Genomic DNA, 24,862 nt, shown 5'->3' with positions numbered 1-24,862 from the left:
CACCCAGGCGCCCCTGGTTAATTAATCTTTGACAAAGCTGGAAAGAATAGCCAGTGGAAAAAAGACCATCTATTCAAATGCTGTTGGGAAAACTGGACAGCAACAAACAAAAGATGAAACTGGGCCACATTCTTATACCAAACACACAAATAAATTCAAAATGGATTAAAGACCTCTGAAACCTGAATCCATAAAAATCCTAGAAGAGAGCACAGGCAGTAACTTCTTTGATATCAGCCATAGGAACTTCCTTCTAGATATAACTCCTGAGGCAACGGAAACAAAAGCAAAAATAAACTGTTGGGACTACATCAAAATAAAAAGCTTCTGCACAGCAAAGGAAGTAATCAACAAAGCAAAAAGGCAATCTACAGAATGGGAGAAGATATTTGCAAGTAACAGACATTATGAAGGATTATTAATCAAAATTCATAGGGAACTTACGAAACTCAACAACCAAAAACCAAATAACCCAATTAAAAAATGGGCAGAAGACATGAACAGACATTTTTCTAAAGAAGACATACAGATGGCCAACAGAAGAAGCTTAACATCACTCATCATCAGAGAAATGTTAATCAGATACCACTTCACACCTGTCAGAATGGCTAAAACCAAAAACACAAAAAGAAACAACAGGTGTTGGCGAAGAGGTGGAGAAAATAGGAAACTCCTGCACTGTTAGGGGAATGCAAACTGGTACAGCCACTGTGGAAAACAGTATCAAGTTTCCTCAAAAAGTTAAAAATAGAACTACCCTACCATCTAGCAGTCACACTGCTGAGTATTTACCCAAAGGATACATAGCAGCATTATCTACAACAGCCAAGATACGGAAGCAGCCTAAGTGTCCACTGAGTGACAAATGGGTAAAGAAGACGTGGTATAAGTATAAAATGGAATATTACCCAGTCATTAAAAAAAAAGGAATAAAATCTTGCCATTTGCAAAGACATGGATGGAGCTAGAACGTTATGCTAAGTGAAATAAGTCAAAGACAAATACCATACGATTTCACTGATATGTGGAATTTAAGAAGCAAAACAAATGAGCAAAAGGAAAAAAGAAAGAGAGAGACAAAACAAGAAACAGACTCCTAACTACAGAGAACAAACTGATGGTCACCAATAGAAGAGAGATGGGCTGGCGAGATGAGTTAAATGGGTGATGGGGACTAAGGAGTGCACTTGTGATGAGGACTGGGTGATGTATGGAAGTGATGAATCACTACATTACACACCTGAAATGAATATCACACTGTATGTTAACTGGAATTTAAATAAAATTACAAAAATGAGTAAGTTTCTGTGATACTGCTTCCTTTATCTTTGACTCCGTAATTTTTATCAAGCTCAGCAAAACCTACAAAGTTAATTTAAATATGCAAACGGAAGCCAACTCTAGAGATGACAGAATCCGTAATTAAAATTACAGCTACTCAATTAAAAATCATTGAACTCTTCACACAAATGTTAATAATGTTTATCTATCTCTTTATCTATCTCTTTACATTTATCTATCTCTTTACAATCACATAGCTCTTTCATAAGACAAACTTGTAAGATGTGATACACAAACAGTATACCCTAACCTCATCAAATTGAAGCATGAAGAGGTATATATATTCAGATTTTTTTTAATGTATTAGTAAAGTACAGTATGAAAGAAATCTAACCAGTAATACATGTGAAAAAGGGGTCTAGTGGTATTACTCAACAGGCTTATATCTAATATGACAAATGGGTAATGGAATTTGTAAAATCGTAACATTAAGACCAGGTAAACAGATATGCAATGTCTACATTAGCTATTGTAGGACAATGGGCAAACCTCAAGTGATACCACTCTGAGCCTCAGTCACTTACAAAATGGGGGTAATATCTACCCCATAGGATGGTTTTATAAAAGGACTCTGTAAACTGTAAAGGAATTTATAAATATACAGAGTAAGAACAGTTTTAATGAAAAATAGATCTATTTTCTGACCACATCAGGATTATTAAAGTGTGAGCTTTATATTTTAAGAAAAGCATTCACTGTCCAATCAAAATACATGTAGAGGAGAACTAGACTAGGCATGTAGAGAGAACTAGGATCCATGCTAACCGTAGAATGGCTGGAAGACCTAAGGAAGCTTCATCTACCTCTAGAAGTTACTAGACAAGTGGTAACTGCCTTCACATATTTCACAAGAAGTATAAATGGGAAATAGATTTTGGTTTCACCAAAAAAGAAAAAAAACTTTAACAATTACTAGTTGCCCTTGAAAGACTTTCTGAATTGTGTGTCTGTGCCTGTTTTAGGGGAAGACGTACACACATTCACACACACGTACATATATTCATTTATGTATTTACATATTTATTTATGAGTATCAAAATGAGAAACTAGAGGTTAAGAAGAGCATTATTAGGTGACATTCTAAAAATGGTGAGAGTGTTTTGGGGGGATAGTACTGAAGAAATAAGTAAATGTCAAGAGCTGAGGTTTCCAGAGTTCGGAGATAAAGAAGACAGAAGAGAAGGTCTGATCGCGCAGTGGAGAGGGGAGCCAATGCTGAAAGCCGCAGGACAACCAAGAGGAAAGTTGTGACTCATGTTCTAAGGAATCTGAGTAAGTGGTTCCGAAGTCTAGATGCAACACAAAGCACACCCAGGTTTTGCAGGCTCCAGAAGTAATCAGATATCAATATCACTCTCTCAACCATCAGCTTTCATTGAACAAACATTTTCGGAATGTCTACTCTGTATCTTCTTTCCTAAAAGTGATGCTGTTCTGTTTGTTATTTTGTCTTTAGTGGTTCACTAGAGGCTGGCCACTGTGAGCAAAGCCAGTGATAGCTTTTGACTGGTTAGTGCCAATAAAATGCTTTTACGGTGTATAAGTTCCTCTTCAAGCTTGTATTCATAACCAACATATTTTGCTACCTATCCAGCAAATCCCTGTACAGCTATGTGTCTACTGAAATTCCTAAGATTTCTGAAGTTCACAATTTTCTAAATTAAAAGATTTCCAGATTTTCTAAGTTATTAAAAAACACCAAACCCAGTTTTTTACTCCATTTAATTAAACAGCTTACTTTTATTTTAACAGTGAAGATCAGTCTCATCTTTTTCTGAAAGATGGCTCTTATCTTATGGATTTAAATCAAAGTCAGAAAAATTCCCAAAAAAGACTAAAATTATCCATGTTCTGAAATATGACTTTAATTGACAAATTCTTCATAACCCAGCTATGAGCTTCATTCTTAGAAAATACCATTTCAGACATTAAAACAATAATTTGCTTTATTTCTCAATTTCAGAAAAAAAAATTTCAGGAAATGAAATAGTTTTCTCATTATCTTATACTAAAACTAAATCAAACAGACATGGGTATAATCATGGTGATGTATATGGTGGTAAACATTTCCAACCCAACAGACCAAGCAAGCACATATCTTTAGGAGCTCTTTCTCCTTGTACTAGTTACAAACCAAAGAGGTATATTTGTTAAAGTTTGGGATTCTTTTACAAATAAATGTTTGATTTTCAAAACAAGCATGTATATTGTGAAATTTAGCTATTTTAGCTATATGAAATGTCTGATTAAAAAAAAAAGACTATTTGCTTGTTTCTTTCTCTATACTACTTATTCACATACTAGGGAAAATAAAAAAACTTTCCTGCTTCCAATTCTCAAATGATGTCTCAATTTAAAAAGAATTAGTCCTAATAAGAATGCATCCTTTCCAGACCTACAAAAGATAATACTCCTGTAGAGATTAGCATTTCAAAAAGAACCTTGATGAATTCAAAGACTTAAATGCTCACCACCAGTCCACTAAGCGGCCTTAGTTTAAAAATCACTTAAAATACACATTTATTTAAGTGTTCATCCTTAGCTATGATTTATTAAAGTTGGATTTGAAAAGGACTGCCAAAGATATTCTTGACAGAACCAATTCTTAATCAATGTTGGGCCCTACTGAGAAGGCAGGCAGGAAGGAAAGAAGGAAAGAACACCAGGTGAATGAATACATTCTCAAATTCAAATTAGAAACAACAATTCTTAATTCACCATATCCTGGAGCTTTATACCGAACTAGAATTAACATGTCAGTGGAAAAAAATTAATTCTATTAAAAATTATACATATTTCTAAAACACTGAATTTTAGTCATATTGTCTAGAATATTAAATAATTTTTAAAAGAGCTAAACTGAATAAATCAGATGTTGGGGAAAGGGGATAATACCAGCTTACAATGTCAAAAATCTTTATCAATTCAACATTTAAGAGTTGTTAATCTACTTCAAAACTCAAAGTGTACTTACTGTTTAAATGTGCTGTTTTAAGAGAGAAGGAAAAAAAAAAAGGTCACCTAAAACTAAATGCCAGTTTGGAAATAAGCTGAAAGATGGCAGACTGGTGACTGGGGAGGTAACTGGGAAGTAAATGATCACAGAACCTCAAATAAACACTCCACAGCCTGAGAGGGAGAGCTGCTTCTCTGAAAAGGGAAATCCAGGCCTGTCGGGGATGGTGTAGGGGAATCACACAGGGAGTGCACGTTATCTAGCAGAGAACTCCTCTCTAGCTATGAAAAGTTATACGGGGAAAGACGATTTTCTTCTTTATCCAAAGAAAGGGAAAAAAAAAAAAACCAGAGAAGTAAACACAAGGTATTAGGATGACTCATGGTGGTTAAGAATTAAAACCTGAAAGTGTGTTTATAAAATGCAGGGATATATGTGTGTATTTGGAGATTATGAGACCTTTGCTTATTTTAGTAATAGGCTTATTCCAATCAAGTATTACTTAAAATACAGGTGAGGTCTTGGGAGTTTACACGTAACAGCACTGACTACACTAAAACTCAAGATTTGTTATACCTATCTGGGTCTGGGGAAGACCACAGTTACATTAATTAATGGTTTAGAAGTAAAATGAAACATATCTGATAGCAAATCTTACCCTAAATTGGGGATTAGTGGGTGCCTGCTATGGCATATATATCAGTAATCCACATTTATAAGTTTCAATTAAAACTCATTTTTTTAATGGAACAATGGTATGGAGCCCAACATTCTGCTTAAAGCCAATAATAAAACTTCCTATTTTGGTTGATGAATTCGTAACACTGGTCCTCCTTTACCTTTAGCTGGATACCCAATTGATAGATGTAATAAAGGAAAAAATAAGCAGCTTCAGGGTATCGGTCTTTTCACAAATGCCAACATATAAAATGACGATACTTAAAAAACATCCCAGTAATGTTTCAGATCACTATATTCTGCTCCATATACATATGATTTCAATATGCAAGACTGATAACAGAGTGTAAATGTTAGCACAGTCCTTAGGATAAGATCTCACCATATAAGGAAACAGCACTAGGCTACAAAAGTTGATTGCAGTCAGCTTTCCTGCATTTCTTCTTGGAGATGGTGATGGTATTATCATCTTTAAATCCTTGTGGAGCTTTCTCTCTGTTTCATTATGCTGAAAACAACAACCTCCTTGTTTGAAACATTATCAGCAGATATGCTATTGTTTTACATGGTGTAGCATATAGTTCTTCAAGATGAATCTGAGATGACAGCTTTAGTGTGAGGGTAGTACATCTTGGTGCCCTTACTATTATATATATATTTTTCATTCTTTTAGAGATGTCACCAGTCTAGTGATCGTGCATGCTGGTCCTTAAATGCTCTTTGGCACTGCAGAAAATTCTTGGGCAAATTTAATTCCACCTCTGTTTTATTCTTTATTTAGTTCTGACATTGGTATTTAGTTTAAGTCTACATTATGTACTAATACCTGCTAGGTTACATCCTCTTCCACCTGTCACTAATGTTACTCCAAGATCACTAGGTCACATTAAATATCAGTTTCCAAAACTTACAGGGTCTGTATTAACAGTCATCAGCAGACAGACACTTTGAAAGCCTTCAATTCATTATTTGCACTGATATTCACAATTGAAAGCCCTTGACTTGCAAGAACTACTACAGTAATCAAGCTGCAAGATACAACAGTTTACAGAAGAGATATATTCTGGATCTTCAAGTTTCCTTCTCCGTGAGTTACATGTAGGAAGGCAAATTCAGATGGTGAGGGCTAAGAGAACTTTATATTGTTAGAATGGGATTGTGGGCAAATCATAATCCTTCTGCGCCATGTTTATTATTATCATTATTACTTGGTCTTTAAAAGTCAGGCTGTTAGAGTATGTTATAGATTTCAAAGCTCTGAAATTTATTCCGACAGAAGTTTTCTTATTATCCTTCCCTTAGGTTTTTCCAAAGAGTATGACACGGGGTGGATATGCCTACTAGTGAGACTAAAATCTGATGAGAAAAGGCTACAAAAATATTTGTTCAGATAAGCCTTGCTGCGTTTCAAAGGGTCTTTATTTCTTTAAAAAAAAAAATGTTTAGAAACAGACTATATATAAATGCATCATTTGTCCTGAACATATGAGTTAAGCAGAACATAGCAGGAATAAATACATGAAACGTCGCAGAAAAGTGGCCAGAGGGTTTTTCCTCTGCTATGTTACGTGGAGGACTTAAATGAAAATTACTAAGCATAAACCAACACACGTGCACGCACACACATTCACCCTCACACCCATGGAGAGCACTACACTTACAGTATATATCTCTGCTAAGCAAACCTTTTCTTACATGATGCTAATCAAATGTCACAAAGACAGAAAGACTATTATTGCTATTTCAAAACTATTCAGATGGTTGTTTCAAACACTTTTACCTACTCAGGAAAACATGTATCCTAAAGCTTTTTTACCTACAGCTCCTTGCCTTCCTCCCTTTTTTTAAAGGGTAGTATATAAAAGTTGCTTCACCCATAATCTTAAACTGTATTGTTGTGAAGAAGCATGGCACCCTACAAGGTAAAACACCGAGTCCAGATGCACACAGCCTCAACAAAAAACAGGCCCAAATTCTCACAGCTGGAGTGGGTTTTTTATTTTGCTATTGTAACAGTGAGATAATTAAAGAACAGGACTAGACCACACTTTAGTTATTTGTATGTTACATGAATTTCCCTTCTATTCAACAACAAAAAAAGGTACTAGGTGCTCTAGAGGCTTTATACATTTTATGGAGGCGGGGAGGAGGGGAAAGCTTTCGTAGTGTTGCTTTTTAAGAGAGCACAATAGTGAGCCTGAACAACAATAAGCACAGTGCGTTCCTGAGTCAGGTGGGAACTTCCAGGAACCCTCAGAATAATTGCACACATGAAGTGGCCTAAGAACGAAGTCAAGTCAGTAGCTGCCTTAGGAAGTACTGTCTGAAGGAGCCTGGAGAGAACAGATTGGTTCTTTAAGTACAACAACTTCCAGCTGTTTCATGGAATTTCTAGGTACTTCAGTTCAATTCTGAAGCAGCTTAGATTGCTTAGGCTTTCTTTCAGTTCTAGGTGCCCAACAGGTATAAACTAGATTTTCATATAACTCAAACCCAGGGCAGACTCTCTGAAACATTATGGAATAGAACAGATTCTCTTTGTGAATCCTGGATTCTCAAGAATGATTTCTTGGGAAAAGATCCCGACTAAGGAAGCCGGTATTAAAGGCTGGTATGCCCAGCATTATAGGGTTGGTAAGAATAATACTCATGGCAGCAAATCACAGGGCAGAAAGGAGATGGAAGGAGCAGTGGCTTTTCGATCCATCAGCATGGTTTCACAAAGAGCATTCTTGAGCAATGACTTATACTTTGAAGTATTATCGCTTTTAAGTATCATAGTTGATATGTCAGCTGACATATCATACATGGATCGTACACACATGGATCAAGTCCAGTGAGTTTAAAAATGTGTTAATGTCCATTGGGGAGGGTATGTGCTATGGTGAGTGCTGTGAAGTGTGTAAGCCTGACGATTCACAGACCTGTACCCCTGGGGCTAATAATACATTATATGTTAACAAAAAAGTCTAATAAAAAATATGTTAGTGTCAATAAACTAAGAGTGCTTCCAAACTAGGCATATTTGCTATTAACTAAATAAAGAAAAAATTTTATTTATCTATATCTTTATCCCTGTTTCACTTTACCTTCAGCAATTTTCCCTAAAAGTCATATCTAAGTATATAAAATGTAAGAATAGATTAGTTCATTAACTTGTAGATCTATCTATTCACACGGCACATTCTCTTTGGGGACAAACTGTCAAAACATTTTTATAACCTGTTATAATAAAATTCTGAATTTCTCTCTCTTCTACTCTTCACTAATCTACTACTTTTAATTCCAATGTGCTATAGAAATAAAGCAGAATGACCCAGTACACCTAGATAAGAAGGGCTGGTTCTCCCAAGTGTGCTTGGGAGAAACTAGCTCCTACTTGTAATACAGGCTCTTCAACTACCAGACCTACTGCCTCTAAGTCTTCTACATCATAAGAAACATGTCCACCACCCCTCTCACTGGGCTTACCTACACCTGTCCAGTCTCATCCCTGGCTCTTCCCAAGCCTTCCCCTGCATTCTGCAGGAACGTTCATTCCACAGGGCGTTTTCCTTGGTCTTCAACTTACAAAAAACCTGACCCAGGATTCCCTAAGCAGTATCATGCTTTCTGTAATTCTCTTTCTTACTCTCAAGAAATGGCTGGAAGGTAAGTGAGTGGAGAAGAAACCACAGGGGTTACGAAAGCCAGGTGCCTTTCCAACCCCCAGCCCTGAAGTTAGGCATTTAGATGCCATCCTTTCTCTGGTTCTCACTCATCACTCAGCACTAACCGTCATCATGCTGACCACAGCCTCCTAATCTGTCATTCCCTTAACAACACTATTCCTGTTCTGTGACCTCACCAAAACCTAAAGTCACTGAACTCCCTTCAACACACTCACACCATTGATTCTTTCCTGCCTTAGTGGACTGACTGACTCTTCTTGACCACAGATTAGGTATTTCAATGTTGTCTTCCTGCATATCTTTGTATCCCTTTCTTTTTCACCTTCTAACCAAACTCTCAATATTTGCTTTGTCTACCCTTGATGTTTTGTGCAGAACCAGAGAAATATATAAAACCATATACATTTGGACTCTAGAAGTTTTTAATTTGATCCTTATCTTCACTCAGCAGTTCTTGAATTTCTTTCTGATGTACTTCTAGGCTTATTTCACAGGTTTATTTAATCACCTTTCTTTACTGAGTCCCAACTTCACTCTTCACCCCCATTCTCACACAATATGCATTCAATAATAACTGATATGAGTCCCTTCCTGTGTTCTCATTTTCTCTAATTTCACCTTCTCTTTCCTAGATTTTCTGGGTGTCCTTGAAAAGAACAGTGCCCTCTTCTCTAAAGCTAAGTCCCTAACTTAACCTTGTCTCCGGAGCTTATCTCCTCCTAGCATTAGAGAAATCCATTACCCTACTGGATTAGCCTACCTTCTCTTTAGCACTGTCCATTTCTTCCTCTCAAATAGCTCTGTAAGTTCTGCTTTTAAATATTTAAATACCCACCCGACCTTAAAGCAATGCATTCTAAGATCTACCACCCATCTGGTAAGCATCTTGTCTTTCTCTTTCCCTTAGTTGCCAAATATCTTAAGTAATCAATGGTTGCTGTAGCCATATCCTTGACTTTTTCTCATGAATCCTAGAAATCTGGTTTCCATCTGTACCTTTATGAAAGTTAAATTTTTAAAGGTCACCAGACACCTAGGCTTTTTTCTAGATCTCGTATTTTCTGGCTTCTAATTCATCATTTCTTCTCTATTCCTACTATTACTGTTCTAATCCAGGCCATCTTATTTGCACTGCCCAGCAATATACATAATGGAAACTTGTAAGTTTCTTTCGAAGTGGTCCCAGTTTCAAGCAAACACATCATCAAACTAATCTTATTAAAATGCTACAATCAAGTTACATCTTCAGCAAAGAACCTAGAGTTCTCTATCACTGACCACATCCATATCAAGATTAAACTATCCTTCCCAGTTTTCAAGGCTTTCGCATACTTATTCTACTTTTCTGTATGACATGTATACCTCAAATGAGTCCATCTCCTCACTGTCCTTCTCTCCTAATCACTAGAGACCACTCCAATCTCTGTCTCTGGTTCTTTGTTCCGTCTGTTCTCTTTATTCTATTTTCCCCTTCAATCAGCCATCCTTCCACATCGAAAAGCCCCATACTTCATGAAGCCTTTCCCTGCCCCACCTTACATTAACTTCTTTAATTCCTATTTTTACTTTTGTATCACCATAGCGTTTGATTAGTTCGCTAGACATTTCATGTGTAAATACCTGCGTATATTACTGCCATTTACTCAACATAAGGAGACAAGCAGTAGGTACTCACTCAGATTAAAAAAATGCTCAGAGGAGAAAGATACAGCACTAAGGGCAGAAGGACTAGCTTGACACTGGATAACTGACTTTGTTCTATATTTTATAGAAAAAGACGTATCATTGTTTTGGGTTATCACCTCTTTATAAGATAACCTTTTTAAAAACATTATTGTGTTTCCAACTGTATGATATCCATCCCTAAGCCAATTACACTAATTTGGGACTACCTCAAAGATCAAGTAAACAGAACAGTCTAAAAACCTTGTAACTCAAAAAGATAAAACATCCTCTAGTTTTTAATGTATGCATAAATAACACAATGGTTATCATTTTGTAAGACTTCTATGCACCTGCAATTCATTCCTCCTTTTTCTTGGCTTTCTAAGCCAACGTCTCTGTGGGAGTAGCTACCTTATGGACCTGTGTCACAGCAGAAAAGAGCTCTGGCAATCTTGAAGGTGCTTGGAACGCCATATGAATAGGAAAAATGTCAATAAAAAATGTGCACAGACACAATGCATTCAAGTATTTTCTTTAAAAGAACATATATAGAGAAAATTCTATTTAACACCTAGAACACTAAGAGTTAGAGACATGAGCATAAACACATGACTAAGATACTCAAGTCAAAATTGTGAATGTATGTCTTCCCTATTAAGATTTTTATCACTCCCTCCAAATTATCACATATTTTAATTTTCAGGTATCAATATTTAATACCCTATGTTGCCACCGTCAGAGCAATGAGTAATGAGTCTAGACCACTGCAACGGTTTTTGTTAAAATATATTAAGAGCTGACCCTACAGAAACAACCTGAAATAAAACTGTCACTAGACTGTTATACTTAATGACAGGATCTACGCTTTATTCAGCCCTCAAGACCTAACTAAAGGTCACCATACAGAATAGGCTCTCAAATATTTGACTAATATTTTGTTGTAATAAGGGCAGTATACAAAAGCACCACCTGGAAAAACATGCGACAGCAGAATGAAAAGGAAAATATCATTAATCAGAAAATATTTTCTAATGGAATCTTTAAGAAAATAAAAAAGAGGCACTTTACATTCATCATGACTTAAATCATTCACTCCAGTTCTCTATTTCCTACAGTGGCACTAAAGTCATTTCAGGGTAGCAGTTTTTAAATTCTCTTCCTGGGGTGGGGGGTGGGGTGGGGTACCACCAAGCTCTTTATAAATCTAATAGCTATGGATTTTCTCCACAGAAAAATATGGACAGCTGTACATACGTACAAAACTTCACTAGTCCATCCAAAGGGTTCTGAATTCTGGCGTTTACAGTTCCTGATTTAAGAAACAGACTAGTTACTTTTTTAAAGTTGGGATGTAAAAGCATAAAAAGTTTCCCTTGTGCATGAGACATTCATTTAACAAAAATTATTCTGAAATTTTTTAGAATTTTTCATTCTTTACCATCATTTGGCTTCATCAACTTACTTGCTATATGAAGTGGTACTTTCTTTTACGTGTTGTGTAATTTCTTCTGTGCTTTAATATAATTAATTACCACCATGATTTCAAGACTTAACTTTTTAAAAAAACTATACTATCGAAATATTAGGTAAGCAAAATGGTGAGACTTATTATTCTAGGCTTACAAGGGCTCAAAATTACAAAGTTAAAAGGATAATCTTTAGCTTTTCAATGTGAAAATAATTAAACTGAAACCTAAGTGCCCAAGATGCATTTTCCTGATGTTTGGTGTGTGTCAAAAGTGTGAAGAATAAAGAAGCAGGCAGGGAGAGAGTTTTGGGTTCTAGCAAGTATAGATAAAATACCTGACAATTTTTTGGCCTTGGCAAGGAAGGAAAAAGGAGAGAGAAAGCGACCACAGGAAAGAAGCCTTGTTTAACAGGCGGATCGCTCTCTCAACACAAAGTAAAGTAAAGAAACCATCTGTCTTGGTAAGCAGATCCAGGTGATGAAAGGCTTGCACTGATAGCTAGAGAAAGCTATGTTATTAGTAAGCTTCACTACAGGGAGCCCAAAGCCTAGGAACCCTAGCACCACAGAAGACATTAAGTGGATGTCTTGGCTTCTTACAGCAAAAATGAAACTGTAATTAACCCATGATCAAAGGCTTCTGTCTAATAAGTCGACAGTGTTTTACTTGTATTTTCTAAATTTCTTGTAATGCTGCCCTAAAGTCAGTTTTGAATAGAAATTAGAGATTGTCACTTATGCAGAATCTTACAAAAATATTTAAATGGCTAGATGATTACCTGTTCCTATACCTCAGTTAACCAAATCAAAGGACATCAAAGAACAGATTTTAGTTTACCCACTATACCTGAGGACAAAGCTATTCCATTGGCTGTATTATACCTAACAGAAAATAAACAGACTTCATATAGAGAGGTAATCTTGAAAAATGCCAACATGATATTATCTCATCTCCTAATGTGTTTTTTAAATAATTATTATTTTAAAATCCTTAGGATTCCTTTTTTGGTATTCACATTACTCTTTTAATATTTTTAACAAATAAAGGCATATCTTTTATCATAGTTGTTTTTTGAAAACGTCAAGAAGAGATCTGACTTTCCCCATTCTTCCCAGATATTTAATCAGGCAGAATATGGTCATGTTTTCTGAATCAGCTTTTGTCCACTGCTCAGAACTCCATTCAGTTTATTTTATCAGCTTTAAAACTATTTTTGAAAAAACTGTGTATTATCCAAAAACATCACTGCATATCATGCCCTAATAAAGTACTTCACTATCTTCTGTGATCAAAATTACCTACGACAACTTACATGGCCTAATTTTAGAGGATCCCCAATCTCTTCTCCTCCACCTTAGTCTCATTCTGGCCAGGTACTTGTAATATAGCTTTATTATCACATTTCAATTTTTAAACAATGACGTTTCCAAACAGGTATCTCACAGAACTACCGTTCATTCCATAAAAGTGTTACACTACTATGGTTGCTTCTCACATACAATGTTTACCCCATATTCAAGTTTCTGATAAATCAACTGTAAGTTGAAATTCTGTTTCTGAGGCATTTCCTGGTATACTAGGCAGTGCATTAGAAAAGAGATATTGCATTTAGTCTATAATAATTAACCTTCTAAATATAATTAACAACCATTCAAAAAGAAAGTGCAAATGTGCAAATGAGAGACAACAAAAACAGTTTCTAAACATGTAATGCATTAATATAGGCTATAAATCCATACAACTAAAAATAATTGCTGACAACATCCTTCTGAGCATTAAACAACACCACCAATTTTGTTTTATATGTTTTCTTTCTTCTCAAGTATTCAAAGAAATGCAATAGACATTATCTTAATTTTCAATTTTTTCATGAGTATATTAGGATATTACCATTTTTTTTTCACAAATCAGAAAACAAGGAACTACCATTATCTTTGCATAATTTCAGTAACAGAGCCAAAATAAGAACAATTCTAGCTAATCTCATCTGGGATCTTAATTAGTACTACAAGTTTATTTGTGTGAGTTAAAAATAGTATCACTCATGAGAAACAATGCCAAAATTATTATGCTAATAAATCGTGTTAAAGGCCTAATGAAGAAATACTTTAGCAACTATGAGGTAACACACTAGTTGTAGGCATGAGGAACGTTTATATTGGCTCTTTTGGGTGTATACATTAAATGCGAAATCAGAAAGGAATCATGCAAAAATCCGGTTGCCCATGCAAGCACCCCAGAGTCTAATCCTCTCCTCTCAGTTCTGTTGTCAGGCCACAGTAGTGTGGAGACTTGTAGGCTGCTGTCCTTGTTGTAATGAATGGGAAGAGGCTGACAGTGGCATGGTCGAAACCTTCACCTCTTCTTCCCCTGTGGAAAAGTCAGTCATGGTCTAGTTATGGGTGACTAGATTTGTTAACAGTCCCTTTAAAAATGATTTCAATATTTGGAATACTGACACATATATAAAATACATGCTTAAATGGCTGGAATCTGGGTGTGAAACAAGACATGAATTTTAAAATATAAACTTATCAAGTACCTAGAAAGTAGTTACACTATAAACACACCCTTCAATTTAATACTATGCCAGATATAAGAACAAATATAATAGATTTAGGATTATAAATAGACAAAAAGAAAAAAAAGAGAGAGACCAGGAAAGCCATTCTTTTCCAAGCCAATTGGACCCCTTTTAAATTCAGATACTCCTCTAACAGTTAATAGTATTTTGTGAAAAAAATTAAAAATAAGTTCACAGATGTGAAAATATGTTTTTTAAAAGAAAAAATGACAAATTCATGTTTTAAAGGCAGAAATTATGTCCATAAAAAATAAACAAAAAGATATAAATATCAATTCAGCAAATTACCACACAGCATCTGATAATTCACTGTGTACTCTGAAGGAATTAGAAAAGAATAAATGCTAATGGTACAACGATCCAATTGACTGAAAGCGAGATGACTACTTCTAGGTCAGAGAAATACACGAAATGAGATCAGTTCTCCTAATTATAATTGATAATTACTGGACTGCAAGTGACTTGTTTCACATATGACTCAAAATCCAATCAAGTCACTGTTAAAATAGCTAATTCGGTAATAAAATTTAAAGAAAAATGTCCTCTTACAAGTAAAATTTGAATGAACAAAAACATGAAAAAAATCCAATCCTAAACAGTTTCAAGTATTTCTCTAAGAATATCTTAAACCAACAATGCTTAATAGACTGAGACTTAATATTATTTGTTTTCCAAATAATTTTTTGCATCATAGAATAAAAAACATCTTGGCAGAGAGTTCTTTGAAAAACAAATCTGCAAAATTACATTGGAAATATTTAACTGACAGATTTAACTAACACAATGAAGGAAGACTCTCAGCCTTTAGAACAGGTTATTTCCTAATTTTTCAGTAAATTGGCCAAAATTCTATAAACTCCAAGTACATAGCAAGAAAGTTGTGTAGAGGAAATTCTAGAGTACAGTTCTTGGTGAGAACATGGTACTGATAAGGACTACGCAAGAGATTAATTTTTATCAAGTCAATAAACTTCATTCTACTTTGTAAGTTATAGGCCATATCCCTGAGCTGGGCCAATTGTCTCATCAATAGATACTGTTGATGAAAAGGGACCTGAAAGTGTGTGAGAGCAACAATCAATTACTATGGGAAGAAAGCCAAGTTAAAGTACATGCCAGTGATCTTCATTTGTGAAGGTGAACAACATCGTACTGGAAAAACACTTCAGTTTGAATGTGGGATCTGGATACTTGTCCTAATTCTACTACTAATTGAATGTTTGACCTTTAACAAATTATTTAACCTTTCTGGAACATAGCTTTGCTTTTTCTAAAAGAACTAGTTGAACAAGATAAGTCACTTTTTTATGAAAAGTTACTTCTTAAACAAAAGCACATGGTTCCAATAACAAAAAAGATCTGAATGGACTTACTATAATTGTCCACTAATCAAAGTTTTCCCCCAAGAATATTTATTTCAAAAATCCTTCCAGGCTTAGCAAACTGGATGAGCAGCCAAGAAAATGCTGCTAAAAAGATTTTACCTAATTAAGAAAATAACTAATTTTAAACAAACAAAAAAAGTTTTCATGTAGGCGTAAGAAATGGAAGCCGCATTTCTGTCAAGCCTCTGGCAACTGTCCTTCCCATGATAGGTTTCAGACATACCAATTTTTAATAATTTAACTGAAACAAACCAAAACTAAAAATTTAAATACAAATATATAATAAATACAGACATGGTATCTGTAGGATATACAGGTGACTGACACCTGAGTATTTGCTCCTAAAGGCCAGGGACCCTACCGTGTTTTGCTCTACATAGCTAAAGAATAAATAAATATACATGCCTTTTCCAGTGTTGAATACTGTCTAAGCATATCTTATAGTGGCAGGTATCATAGAAATAGAAGGTACTCTCCATTTTGAAGCACTTCACCAACAGCTACCCTGGTTAAGATACCATGATATTCATTTCAGGATACAAAGTTGAACCTATTTGAAGGGTTCAACTCAAGTACAACTGATTTACAACTAGGGGTGGGGGAGGCAGATATTGCTTAGGTATTAAATTGCTTCAAATCAGACACAGTTAAAATGAACATCGTTTTCTAGAATTTTACTTTCTGTCATTTCTAATTGTTACTGAAAATCCTAAATGATCCAGCTACAAATATGTAATTATTCTGTTCTGAGGTTTAGCACATTCATCTTCCTGAAATATTTGCCAAATATTTATAGGACATGAGAGTATTCTGTGTAACTCTTAATAACAATTTTAAATATTTTGTTGCATTAAACTACAATTTCTCTTGTCATCAGAGATTTAAAAATAATCTAATAATAAAGTTTAATCATAAGTCACCATTTAAATACCAAACAAGTATGCAGAGTCAAAAACTGAAAATCTGAAATAAACTCTCCCAACCTCCCACAAAATATGACAATGATTCAGAACCTACAAGTTGGTGACTTCATTCTTAGAATTTCTGGGAAAAAAAAGTATTTTAGGCTCTACAGTTGAGTATATGTTAAAAGGAAAACCCACAAAGGTAAGACCATAATTTAATGCCACATTTTTTTCATAAAGTATCTAGTTTAGATGAAGATTTCAAATGACTAACATCTGGACGACTACACTCACAAATCAGTAATTATTCATTACTGCTGTGGCATTCTCACAATATATACTGATTTGAAATATTTGGGTTAAAATTATTCTTTCTGTGCTAATGGAAAATATGGTAACTGTGAAATCAGAAGAACAGACAACTTACTGAAGACAGTCATGTAATAAGTCAAATAAAAGTATACAATGAAGACAACTAAGAACTGAAGTCCCACAAAGGCACCCTTCTTCCTATAATATCAAGTCCACACTGTGTTGCCTCACTGTCAGAGCTCCCCATGTTCTCGTCCGTCCTATTTATACAATACATGAAGCACTTCCCATTACTGAAGGCAGTTCCATTGCTTCTTAATGAAATGACATACTAATTCCTGCCTCCACCCCTTAACTCAGGAGTTCCCATTAGTATAAAGGTCTTTCTCTTTTCCCCACTAACCCAAATCCAAGATACCATAGTACAGATCAATTCCTACTTCTTCAGTGAAGCCTCCCCAATAATTATAGGCTCGATTGAGACCTCTTAGATTCCAGTTACCATATAGTTACCACTCTCATACATAATATTGAATTTATTTCTTCAACTACACTGCAAAATACCTGGAAATAGTACCCATATCTTATAGTTCTTTTATATTACCCACATGGCCTAGTTCATTGCTGGGCAAACAGGAACCCAAATATTGTAATTGGTTTATTATTTTATTTTTAAATGTTTAGGATATTTAGGGGAACTTAACTTTAACTCTTAATGTTATAATGAGTTATGAGTTGCACTACCAGTCATTAAAATGCCACGTTTCTAAATGATTAAAGCAAAACAAAACAAACTCACACTCTAATATACTGTCTTGAATGGAAGAAAAAAAAAAGCAGTATCAGGAACTGAGTACTTAAGTGTTTCACAAGTGAATATCACATAGAATGAGAAAACTGAAAAGTGTCACTCTGAATTACCTACTAACTACCATAATCAAATGAACAAATATCATGAGTCCCACTAATATACAAACAGCTACATTGGTGTAACATGCTTATGTAAATTAACTTCACTGTATCACCTGTTAAATTCACTATATCAAAAGCCACAAACCATATTCTCTTAACCCATCTATTTGTCTTGAAAATGAAATGTGGTTGGTCACAAAGAGAACAGAGCCAAAGAACTCTGATGGATCTCTTCGAATTCACCTATCAATCTTGCTAAAAACAAGAGAACAAACGACTTGCTGGTAACATGATTACAGTTAAGACTGTGCCATGCCATATCTTAAAGGCCATGACAAGGGATAACAACAAATTTTATTTATTTTAATTATGTTAACAGAGTAGGGACTATTCCATCCTACTTCAGAAAATCAGGAGAGAGACAAATTCTCCCTTTTACCAGTCATCTCTAAAACCCAAATTAAGTAAATTTTTTAAAAAGCTATTAATAAGAAGAATTCCTGTAGATATAGAAGTCACTCGATCTAATAAATGTCATATGGGACCTTAAAACCCCAAAGTTCTGAAACCTTCAAGGGTAGCAGTACAAAACCAGAAGTAGTTTGGCATCACTTACGAGGAACCTAATGTTTTCCCCAAATAAAAACATGACAGACCAAAAGGGAAAGTAGCTCTCCTTGAACAAAAGCTTTTTCACAGAAAGCATACACATATGTCTGTGAAACATTAATAATCAAAGTTCTCAAATATTAAGTATTTTACTAACATATAGCATATAGTTTTTGTGTGTGTGTTTGCGCATGTGTTATCAGTCAAAATAAGTAACTGCCAAAAGTAGAGAGTGGCTTTATCCCTCATGCTCTCACTAATTACCATTTCAAATATTTTTTTTGAATCAATTTACTTTCAGAATGTATAACTGGAATTTGTACCATGGTGTTGGACTTCCCAGCACCATAATTTCAGAGCACATTTGTTTTCTTTTTCTTTGTGCATTTATATTCCATATGAAAGTTTAGTAACTACCCTGTTAAATAAAATGCTTCCAAGTTGTAAGTAAGTATAATACTCCACCATCCTTATAAAGCTCAATATTACAAGGCATCCATCCAATTAAAATTTTTTTAGATTATGATAAGGACTTTTTTTCCCCACAGAAATTTCCAAGAATAATAAGTACTCTCTGTTACTCAAAAATTCCCTCCCTACCCACCCAACAACCTGAAGGCATGAGTTATTCACAAATTTTCAAAGGCTATAAACGAACCTACCTGCTATAGGGATCCCTCCCAGACCTGTGTTGTGCTGTGGCGGGAGATTCAAGTCCAAGAAATTACTATTTGAGGTGGGGTTTGCTGTGTGGTTCAAGTGCATGATGCTATTGCGTGGAAAGGCCATCCAAGGATAGCGGGCTGCCTGGCCTGGAAAACTGAATGAATTATAAACTGCTCGGTGCTGCTGAAATTGAGGGAACCTCTGTGGCAAGACTGAAAAGGTACTATTGAGAGAGTTGGCATTTGTCGGTGCAGCAGGATGCAGGAATCCAGAGCCCGGACCTTTGGCGGTTGTAGTGTGTGAAGAGGAGTTCTGAAGAGATGTGGGCGAAAGGGAAGGCTGGTCTTGGACTGACAGTTCCTTTTCAATCAGGTCTGCTAAGGCTTTTCGAGTGACATCAAAGGGATCAAAACCCAAGTCATCCTCTGGTTGTTTAGAAGAACCAAAGCCAAATGCTGCTTGCCAGTCTGTAGAGGATGATACTGGGATTGTTTCTGTTGGGAAGACAATTAGTGATAAATTTAAAATACATAGCTCACTTGTACACCTAACTGGTGTCCATACCAGTGAAAGTTAAACACATCATATTACAAGATAAAGGCAAATATATCCAAAATCTCTATGATTTCTTAGCATATTAAATTATAATATTATAAAGAACCTAGATGTCCATCAACAGATGAATGGATAAAGAAGATATGGTGGGTATATATATATATACACACAATGGATAAAGAAGCTGTGGTATATATCTACAATGGAATATTATTCAGTCATCAAAAAGAATGGAATCTTGCCATTTCCAACAACGTGGATGGAACTAGAGTGTATTATGCTGAGTGAAATAAGTCAATCAGAGAAAGACAATTATATGATCTCCCTGATATGAGGAATTTGAGAGGCAGAGTGGGGGGTTTGGGGGATAGGGAAGGAAAAAATGAAGCAAGATGGGATCGGGAGGGAGGCAAACTATAAGAGACTCTTAATTTCACAAAATAAACTGAGGGTTGCCGGGGGGAGGGGTTAAGAAGAGGGTGGTTGGGTTACGGACACTGGGGAGGGTATGTGCTATGGCGAGTGCTGTGAAGTATGTAAGCCTGATGATTCACAGACCTGTACCCCTGGGGCAAATATACTATATGTTAATTAAAAAAAATTATTTTTTAAAGATTATAATATTATAAAAGGTCTCATATACTTCTAGCCATGATTTCATTTTAAGTTACCAAGTTCAAAAAACTGAATGATATAGACTGATTTTGGTAATCAAAAAAACAAAGTACTTGAAACCCAAATTATACCTTAAACTATTCATAAACAAAACCTGGAAAAAGTTCAGTGAAATAAGGTAATAAATACGATGTGACAGACTTCAATTAATAAAGTTTATTTTTAAAAATGCACTTATCAAAGACAAAGTCTAAGTAATTTTGAATATATGCTTTATATAATGCTAGGGGAAAAATTGTTAACAATGAAAAAAACCTACTTAAAACTTTACGTATTTTTTAAAATTGTCTGCTCCACTGATAACAGGTGCTATATTTTCAATGTTAATTTTATGCCATCCTTCATAGTAATTAGAAAATTTAGAATGAATAAAAATAAAAACGGCTCAAAAATGCCAAAATATAATTTTCAATATTAACAAACCTCTTCATCAGCTGGAGAAAAAAACAAAACTTAAATTTAACTATCTAAACACAAATACAATAAAAAATGTAAGCCCTTAAAAATTCTTAGAGGAATAACCATTTTATTATCAGAGAAATGATCTATCCCTTGATTTCTAGAGAAATCTGTTAACACGGTAAGTTCTAGGTCATTTAACTACTTATCCAACCATCTTACTCCATGCAGTTTAAATGTTTACAACTTATGAAAAATGGAGTGGGGGTGCTTAAAGTGGTAAAAGCACATCAAGCAAGGTCTCATTTCAGCCTGAGTAAAAATATTAACATGCAGTAGTACTGCTGTATACCTGATGTGAAGAGACTCTGTGGCTCTGGTGCTGTAGGCCAGTCACTGGATGTCTGTGGGGAGCTGGGGAAAGGAGGAAGCCCACTTGGGATTGGGTTGGGATGGCGAAAGTTATCTGAGAATAACGACTGTGACTCGGTTACTGCCCCTTCAAAAGGAGACCGTGCACTGTGATTGGATGAACTGATGGGGATGACTGGATTGGATTTTGATAAACCAGGTGGTGGTGAAGGCGTATCACTGTTAGATATCTAAATAGGAAAAGAAAAGAATAATCAATAGAAGTTTATACAGTTTAATAAGCTGCCGTTAAAAAAGCTTGGAACAAACGGCATTAGAACAGTGGTCTTCAAACTGGGGTGCTTAAAGACTTTTGTATGAGAACATGAACTTGCAAAAAATCCATCAATTACATATGTACTCTTTTCTAAAATTGACTCCTCCTTGAGAAGACTAAGTCGGTCTCCTCTCCTTTCAGAATCTATCTTCTCACTTTACAAAGAAAAGACTATTACTGCTCACTCTTTGGGATCTAACTATAGTAATCTGACCAGGAGTGAAAACTTTCTGAGAGCACCAAATATATTATTAGGAAAACTCAGGTTGGTGATGAAAGTGACTAATGACTGGATTGTTTTGCAAACTAAATGATTCCCAATACTTAAGTTTGTTTTTTTCTTTTTTCTTTTTTTTCAAAGACTTTGTTTATTTGACAGAGAGAGATCACAAGTAGGCAGAGAGGCAGAGAGAGAGGGGGGAAGCAGGCTCCCTGCTGAGCAGAGAGCCTGATGCGGGACTCGATCCCAGGATCCTGAGATCATGACCTGAGCCGAAGGCAGAGGCTTTAACCCACTGAGCCACCCAGGTGCCCCAAGTTTGTTTTTTTTCTTAAGATTTTGTCTATTTATTTGACAGAGAGAGAGAGTACAAGCACGAGGAGCAGCAGGCAGAGGAAGCAGGCTCCCAACAAGCAGGGAGCCCAGGACTCTGGGATCATGACTTGAGCTGAAGGCAGACACTCAACCAACTAAGCCACCCAGGTGCCTAATACTTAAGTTTTAAACAAAATGGAAAGAAGATCTTATCATGTTATTTCTAAACACATCATTAAAAATAATTTTTGTGGGGCGCCTGCGTGGCTCAGTCATTAAGCATCTGCCTTCAGCTCAGGTCATGATCCCAGAGGGTCCTAGGATTAAGCCCCACATCAGGCTGCTTGCTCAGCGGGAAACCTGCTTCTCCGTCTCTCACTCCCCCTGCTCGTGTTCCCTCTCTTGCTGTCTTTCTCTCTCTGACAAATAAATAAATAGAATCTTAAAATAAATAAATAAATAATTTTTGTGATGATTCTTCATATGATTCTTAGGTATTTAATTCAGAAGTTCAAAAATATATGATAATACTCTTTCTTCCATCCACTTACATGAATAAGACACTCAGCACTGACATTTACAAAAATGAAAACATGACTAACGGTGTTGAAACTTGTTTCCTTGTACCAACAGGTAATATTCACCCATGGATACATGAAAACCAATTTTATTTATTTATATATTTTTTAAAGATTTTACTTATTGAGAGAGAGAGAATGCACGTGCACATGCAAGGAGGGTGGGGCAGAGAGAGAGGGAGAAGCTGACTTCCCACTGAGCAGGAAGCCTGATGCAGAGATTGATCCCAGGACTCTGGCACCATGACTTAAGCTGAAGGCAGATGCTTAACCAACTGAGCCACCCAGGTGCCCCATGAAAAGCAATTGTAACAGAGACCTATCCATTTCATTAAAAATGAATTTCTAATACAATTTAATGATTACAGTTTAATGATTAATTTTATCAAAATTTCTATTTATATAAGTTGCTTTGATCAAATCAGAACTATGAATAAAAATTCAGAAGAAAGTAAGTTGGGGGACGCCTAGGTGGTGAAGTCAGTTAAGTATCCGACTCCGTTTCCGCTCAGATCATGATCTCAGCGTCCGGAGACTGAGCCCCCTAATGGGCTCTGCACTCAGTGGGAAGTCTGCTTAAGTTTTTCTCTCTCTCAAATAAGTAAATACACCTTTTTTGTTTGGTTGCTTTTGGGGTTTTTTTAGATTTTATTTATTTATTTGACAGACAGAGATCACAAGTAGGCAGAAAGGCAGGCAGAGAGAGGGCGCCAAACAGAGAGCCCGATGCCCGCTCGATCCCAGGACTCTGAGATCATGACCCGAGTCGAAGGCAGAGGCCCAACCCACTGAGCCACCCAGGCACCCTAGTAAATACATCTTTTTAAAAAAAATTTAAAAAGAAAGAAAATTGGCATTTAAAGCCTTGTGTCAGAAAAAAAATACTGTTTCCACTTAAAAATACATGTATATTTTTGAGAGAGGTATACGCCTGTCAAGAATAAACTATATTGCTGAGGCGCTTCGGTGGCTCGGTCAGTTAAGTGTCTGCCTTCGGCTCAGGTCATGACTCAGGGCCCTGGGATCGAGCCCTGCATCAGGTTCCAGGCTCAGCATGGAGTCTGCTTCTCCCTCTGCCCCTCCTCCCTGCTCATGCCCGCTCTCTCATGAGCATGTTCCTTCTTTTAAATAAATAAATCTTAAATATATATATATATATATATATATATATATATACTGTATTAAAATTCTGTAACAGCAGAAGTAGAATGAGTAGAATGAGTTCAAGAAGAACATGGAATGATGTAAAATTTGATTGTTTAAAAAAAGGAATAAATTCTGGGGCGCTTGGGTGGCTCAGTAGGTTAAGCCTCTGCCTTCAGCTCAGGTCATGATCTCAGGGTCCTGGGATTGAGCCCCGTGCATCAGGCTCTCTGCTCAGCAGGTAGCCTGCTTCCCCCTCTCTCTCTGCCTGCTGCTCTGCCTACTTGTGATCTCTCTCTGTCAAATGAATACATAAAATATTTTTTTTTTTAAAGTATAAATTCTTAAAATGACAGAGCAACAAAATATTTGATATTTGAATCTCTTAGATACTTATTAAAAAGCAATGTAGTGCTTTTATTTAAAAATACCAATATCTACAATACCCTGAAAATTACATCCTTTACAATGATTCTTAAGTTAATATGAAAAAATGTTTAATGTTAACCTAAAATATACAAAGGACATATTGATTTGCAAATTCTTTCATAGAACCTATGAGCAAAAATTTTGGAAAAGCAGTGTATTTTAGATCCCTAAGTTTCTCACAAACACTGTGGGGAACTGGACATTCCTTATGGAACAGATTAGAACTACACTTTTCTGTACCAATGCAGGAAGGTATATAGGAACTTACACAGTGAAAAACTAGCACCTAGACAAGATGATACAAAGCAGTATACAAAGTTCAGGACCTCACTCAATGTGGATCAGTATCAATGCAGATACAACTTTGAACTATTTGGTTTATTATTTCAAAGCCCATAGTCATTTGGGGGAAAGAGAAAACTGCTGGGGGCAAGGACACTGTGAGAAACAGAAAATTAAAGCTGATAAGACGCAAAAAGGGGAGCATATAACAGAAAAATGACTCTTGAAATCAAGAATGAAGAAGGCATGCTAGTCTGAAACCATTTTGGAGTAGGGTCAAAAAGACCAATAGTATCAGTAGATTCTTAGGACACTAATATATTGCCACACAGTACAATAAAACATGTGGTCATAAGGATAATTCTGAGTCATCAAGAAAGGGTTAAATTATACCCTAACAGTATATTCTGTGGAAGAAAGGAGGA

The 24,862-nt window shown here is 35.7% G+C and overlaps 1 protein-coding gene across 6 annotated transcripts in view; it reads right to left on the bottom strand.

Annotated features, from left to right (window-relative positions):
* Positions 1–24,862, bottom strand: part of CNOT4 (CCR4-NOT transcription complex subunit 4) — a 140,207-nt gene that overhangs the window by 14,468 nt on the left and 100,877 nt on the right. For 4 of the 6 annotated variants that reach the window (XM_032303851.1, XM_032303852.1, XM_032303854.1 and 1 more), the window contains exons 9-10: positions 21,135–21,384; positions 19,150–19,647 (exon numbers count right to left, since the gene is read on the bottom strand). In XM_032303851.1, the coding sequence (XP_032159742.1) occupies positions 19,150–19,647; positions 21,135–21,384 (748 nt within the window). Of the gene's footprint in view, positions 1–10,198; positions 14,151–19,149; positions 19,648–21,134; positions 21,385–24,862 lie in introns of those variants that run through there. The other 2 variants (XM_032303856.1, XM_032303857.1) reach the window with 1 other exon arrangement.

The sequence above is a fragment of the Mustela erminea genome, chromosome 11 (assembly GCF_009829155.1).
Source record: "Mustela erminea isolate mMusErm1 chromosome 11, mMusErm1.Pri, whole genome shotgun sequence".
Taxonomy (NCBI): domain Eukaryota; kingdom Metazoa; phylum Chordata; class Mammalia; order Carnivora; family Mustelidae; genus Mustela; species Mustela erminea.
This window is presented reverse-complemented; position numbering and strand designations above follow the sequence as displayed.